Here is a 4,811-nt window from a genome sequence, read left to right as displayed (position 1 = left end):
GATGGGTGGGTTGGTGGATGGACAGACAGATGGATGGATGGATGGATGGATGGATGGATGATGGACAGATGGATGTGGGCTGCATGGTTTGGCCGTTACATTTTTGTTGGTTTTAACCCCACCGTTGCTGAAAACCTTGGAGCCCCACAAGGGCCGGGTCCTCTGCACCTGCCCCGGTCCCCCCACCGCAGGCGGTGCCTGTGGCCAGGTAGCGACCTGCGAGAACCATTTGGGTCCTTTCCCACCCCTGCAGGCGCCTGGTGGGGTCTTCAGAGCAGCTGCTGACACCCCCGAACGAGTCCGAGCTCTTGCAGTGCCTGAACTTGGCCTACATGTTGCTCAAGTATTTCTTGGTGGGACCCATGACGTCATCGTTCAGCTCCATGATGGAAATGCTGCGGATTCTTGGGCCGTTTGTCAGCAAAGAGGGCTTGCTCCAAGCGAACAAGGTTGGTAGTGTCTGCCATGAAGGTTTGGCCTCCTGGTGGTGGCCCAGGAGAGCCTGGAGCTTCTGGGTCACTCTTCTCTTCTTTGGTTTCTCAAGGAGTTCCAGCAGTTGACATCAATGGAAATGTTCCAAGAGTTTTCAAGTTTGGTCAGGCCGTGGCTTGAGAAGACCTTTCACAAGGCACCCACTGACGTGAAAACCTTCCTGAAGACCTTCGAGGTGAGTGACGAGACCAACGGGGAACCACAACCCTTGGTAGATCCCGGGGGTTCCTCAAGGTCCAGCTGACGGCTTTGGCTCTGCAGGACTGGCAGCAGCTGCTCACCACAGAGCTCGTCTGCGCGGGGTGGACTGAGGAGTGGCAGGGCTTGATCCTTGATGTCTTTGAGAAGTGGCTGAGGAAGGTGAGTCCTGGAGACCTTCCAGCTGGTGGGGAATGATGCTCCCGGGCTTCGCCATGCCCGGTTTTTGCCTCCTGGCACCGTTTTGGGCGTGGGCAGCTTGGTAAGGACCCAGAAGCTCCTGAAATGTTTCTTGGCCGTAGATTAATGACAAATACCTGGTGGACTTCTTCTGGGCTTTCCTGAAGATGGAGAAGCACTGCGACCCCCGTCTGGAGAGCTGCTTCACCGATTGCATCATCCAGTGGGTTAGGCACCTCGACAAAAATGAGGTAGGAGAGCTTCCACCCCTCCCCCTGGGGGCCGCCGGAGGCCCTCTGCCGTCCCAATTCTACTCCTCCACATTGGGTTCAGCTCTTCCCCACACAATGGCAAGTCCTCCTCCCCAACGAGGAGAAATTTCTCGTCCATCCAGGAGTCCAAGATGAAGCCCCTGATGAACGTCTTCAAGACGAAGAAGCCGGTTGCTGGGAAGGTGCTTTCCATCCTCGTGGAGAAGATTTGCTCGGAGGTGAAGGGGCTGGAAAGAGTTGACACCTTTGATGAGGTCACCAGCCCCATTCTTGCCAACCTCCTCAACACTCCCGGGCTCTTCGAACTCATTTACGCCATCCGTGAGTGTCCTCTGAGGTGTCCTCCTGGGAGAAGCTCTTGGATTGGGAGCAGAGCTTGGGGGAAAGACCCAAGTGTTTCCCAGGGATCTTCCAATTCCATTGGTGACACAAAACAAAGTGGGGGGGGAGGGGCGGGAAATTACTCTTCCGTGCTGGAAAAATGAAATTTCCTTCCAGGGCTGGAGAAGATCCTTGGTTTCATCCCAGGCTTCTTGATTTCGTTGTCCCATCGCGACACTGCTTTGTCACGCGTTTGATGAGGGGCTTGGTGTTGAGGAGAAGGAGGGGATGGAGCCAGGGTTGTCCACACAAAGGCAGTCAAGTCTCCTAGGTGGCCCCCATGGTCTCCTACGTGGCCTCCATGATTTCCTAGCTGGCCCCCATGGTTTCCTAGGTGGTCTCCATGATTTCCTAGGTGGCCCCCATGGTTTGTTTCAGGCAGGGGGAGATACCTGGGTTTCCCAGAGGAAATCTGGGGTTTTCCCAAGATGCTGGTTTTGATGCTTGAGCTAAAGAGCAACCACTTGTCTGTCCTCCACACCAGCGGGGCGATGGATCCCCATGAACTGGAAGCTGCCGGCTCTTCCTGAGGATCTGGCCTCAAAACAAACAACGGGTGGGAAATTGCTGGCTGCCTTTCACCCATTTCCTTTATTTTACAGAAGAAACAGACCACAAGGTTCAAGTTCACATCAGCGATGAGGCGAAAGACCTCCATGCCCGGGTGTGCAAGCTCTTGAGCTTCGTGGGACATCGCATTCTCTTGGGAGATGTTCCCTGCAGAATCCTCGTCGACATCTTAAAGCAAAAGGAGCAATTTAAGAAGTTACTCTGCGCCTGTGGTAAGTTTGGAGTTTCCAACTTGGGTGAGTTTTCATAGCTACGTGGCCACCAGGAGATGCAAGTCCTCCAAATTCTACTCCAACGAGGCGGTTTGGGGGACAAGTCTTCCAAGTTCTGCTCTGACGAAGTGGTTTTGGGGGCAAGTCCTCCAAATTCTGCTCCGACGAGGCGGTTTAGGGGGCAAGTCTTCCAAGTTCTGCTCTGACGAAGTGGTTTTGGGGGCAAGTCCTCCAAATTTTGCTCCAACAAGATGGTTTTGGGGGAAAGTCTTCCAAATTCTGCTCCAATGATCAACTTTATCCATCTTTTGGGAAGTTTTGAGGGCAAGTCCTCCAAATTCTGCTCCAACAAGATGGTTTGGGGGGCAAGTCCTCCAAATTCTGCTCTGATCATCAACTTTATCCATCTTTTGGGCAGTTTTGGGGGCAAGTCCTCCAAATTCTGCTCTGACGAGGTGGTTTTGGGGGCAAGTCCTCCAAATTCTGCTCCAAAGACGCTGCAGGCTTTCCGCAAACTGAAACACTCATCTATTTTCTGATGGCAGGGGTTATGTCCCCTGCAGCTTTCCTCTTTCCAAGGGGTTCTCCTTCATATCTGGGTCTTTTTTTATTTTTTCCCAGATCCCTCTTTTTCCAAGTGCATAACGGAAGTGGTGGACGTCAGGAAGCAGGAGTTTGAGGAACTGGAAAAGCAGAAGAAGCAAAGATGCTCTTTTCTCCGCCTGTGCCGTGGCATAGAGGACATGATCAAAGGTACCGGTTGGGTCAATAGAGCTTCTTCTGTGGTTCTTGAGTGGGGAGGTGTCTCCTAAAATATGGAGTCTCCCAGTGGGTGGGAGGGAAACGCAATGGGGAAACCCGTTGACTTTGGGGCTCGTCTTTGTTGGTGGAGAGAGACGTGACATGAGGTCCTTCTCGTTGCTCCCACCCGGTTTAGTGGACAGAAGCATCATAGAGAAAAGCATCGATGACAACGAAAGCCTTAAGGATCAGACATCGGTGAGGAAGTTCTCCATCGATGGCAGGAACGAAATGGAAGTGCACGTCCTTGCCAGTTACAGTGACATGATGCGAAAGCTTTACACCGTGGAGAGAAGCTACTGCTTCCGTCGGCTGTGGAAGATGAGAGCAGAGCAAACCAAAGCCGCGATGCTCGAAGATCAAGTTTTCTCCGTGGAAGATGTTCAAGAAAAAATTTATAAGCCAGCCATCGCTGACTTTCAGAAAACCTACCTGTCCCTCAAAGACTTCTCCATCACCCTTGGGACCCTGCAGAGCCAGTTTGAGCAGCTGCTGGAATACAAGGATCAGCTCCTGGAGGAGCTCCAAATCATGGAGCGCTGCGAAGGGCCAGGGGGTGGAAAAGCTTCCTGGATCGCGGGTGCAGTGGAGAGGATTGACAACTACCTGACCCTCTCGAAAGTGGTGAACACGGCCAAGCTGATTGACGCTCTGAGGCGGCAGCTTTGTCTGGAGGGGGACTTCCAGATTCTCAGCGACCTGACGAAATACGTGCGTGGTTGATGCATGGGGGTCACGGTCGAGCGTTCTTGGGGAACCCAGGGAGGCCACCTTGCGGCAGCTTCTGATTGAATCCTATCAGGTTGCTCCTTAACTTGAGCGATGGGCTGAGGGAATCACTTCCCGTTGCCTCACCCTATTTCTCGTGGAGGCCTAGAGGGAGGAATTCAAGAGCAGGCGTGGGTTTGAGGCTGAGGTCTCCCCTCGTTTTGGGGGGAGGAGGGAGAACTGCGCTGCTTTCCCGCTTTTTTTCCCAGCAGATACAAAGTGTTTTTTCTTTTTTTTTTTCCCCAGAAAGAGCAGGAATTCAGGAACAAGCGACTCGATTTCATGACCCAAGACTTAATGAAGGTGAAAAACATTTTGAGTGACATTCCCCAAGGAGTCCTGGACTTTTTGAGGGAACTTCTGGAATGCGCAAGGAAAGGCTTTACCTCCTGGATCAAGACCATCATAAAAGGTGGGCTGGGGGGAAGGAAGTCATCAGAAGCAGCGACAGAGGGAGACCACTTAGACCTTGCCACCGTACGTCAATCAGAGCAGAGAAATTCCTCACACGTGTCTCTTATTTTCCTTTTTTCTTTATTTCCCCCCTCCAGACAAGACAGAAATCCCCGTATTCGTGGAGCTGGCATCGATTTCTGCAGGTGAAAATGACATGGATATCGACAGGGTCAGCTTTTTCCGCGACGCCATGACTGCTTCTGCCCCCATTGTATTGGACCTGGGGCCCACTGCTGGGTTTGAGCAGTTCTCAGAAGCTCTGGCCTTCATCAGAGAAGCCATCGAGAAAGACAGGAAGCTTCCCAAGAAGCTGGTGAGTCTTCAAGTCCTGTGTCCAAAAGTCACTTGGACCTTTGTTGGGAGGCCAAGTTGCTCACGTGTTGGTGCCTGAGGGCATTTAAGGTGGTTTCCCCAGGACATCCCTGCAGGCCTGGCAGGACCTGGGCAAAGGCTGTGCTCACAACAACCCCCCAGAAAGCTA

General features: G+C 52.7%; 1 protein-coding gene across 1 annotated transcript in view; it reads left to right on the top strand.

Moving 5' to 3' along the window:
- Nucleotides 1–4,811, top strand: part of LOC118451761 (E3 ubiquitin-protein ligase rnf213-alpha-like) — a gene marked incomplete at its 3' end in the record, with an annotated part of 17,917 nt that overhangs the window by 6,292 nt on the left and 6,814 nt on the right. The window contains exons 11-20 of the mRNA XM_035889356.1: nucleotides 254–449; nucleotides 545–667; nucleotides 754–852; nucleotides 993–1,121; nucleotides 1,265–1,463; nucleotides 2,126–2,305; nucleotides 2,927–3,058; nucleotides 3,243–3,817; nucleotides 4,121–4,286; nucleotides 4,426–4,643. Coding sequence (XP_035745249.1) covers nucleotides 254–449; nucleotides 545–667; nucleotides 754–852; nucleotides 993–1,121; nucleotides 1,265–1,463; nucleotides 2,126–2,305; nucleotides 2,927–3,058; nucleotides 3,243–3,817; nucleotides 4,121–4,286; nucleotides 4,426–4,643 — 2,017 coding nt within the window. The remainder of the gene's footprint in view (nucleotides 1–253; nucleotides 450–544; nucleotides 668–753; nucleotides 853–992; nucleotides 1,122–1,264; nucleotides 1,464–2,125; nucleotides 2,306–2,926; nucleotides 3,059–3,242; nucleotides 3,818–4,120; nucleotides 4,287–4,425; nucleotides 4,644–4,811) is intronic.

The sequence above is a fragment of the Egretta garzetta genome, unplaced genomic scaffold (assembly GCF_000687185.1).
Source record: "Egretta garzetta isolate BGI_Z169 unplaced genomic scaffold, ASM68718v1 scaffold872, whole genome shotgun sequence".
NCBI classification, from domain to species: domain Eukaryota; kingdom Metazoa; phylum Chordata; class Aves; order Pelecaniformes; family Ardeidae; genus Egretta; species Egretta garzetta.
Note: the sequence above shows the minus strand (reverse complement) of the source record. Positions and strands in the feature narration are given on the sequence as shown.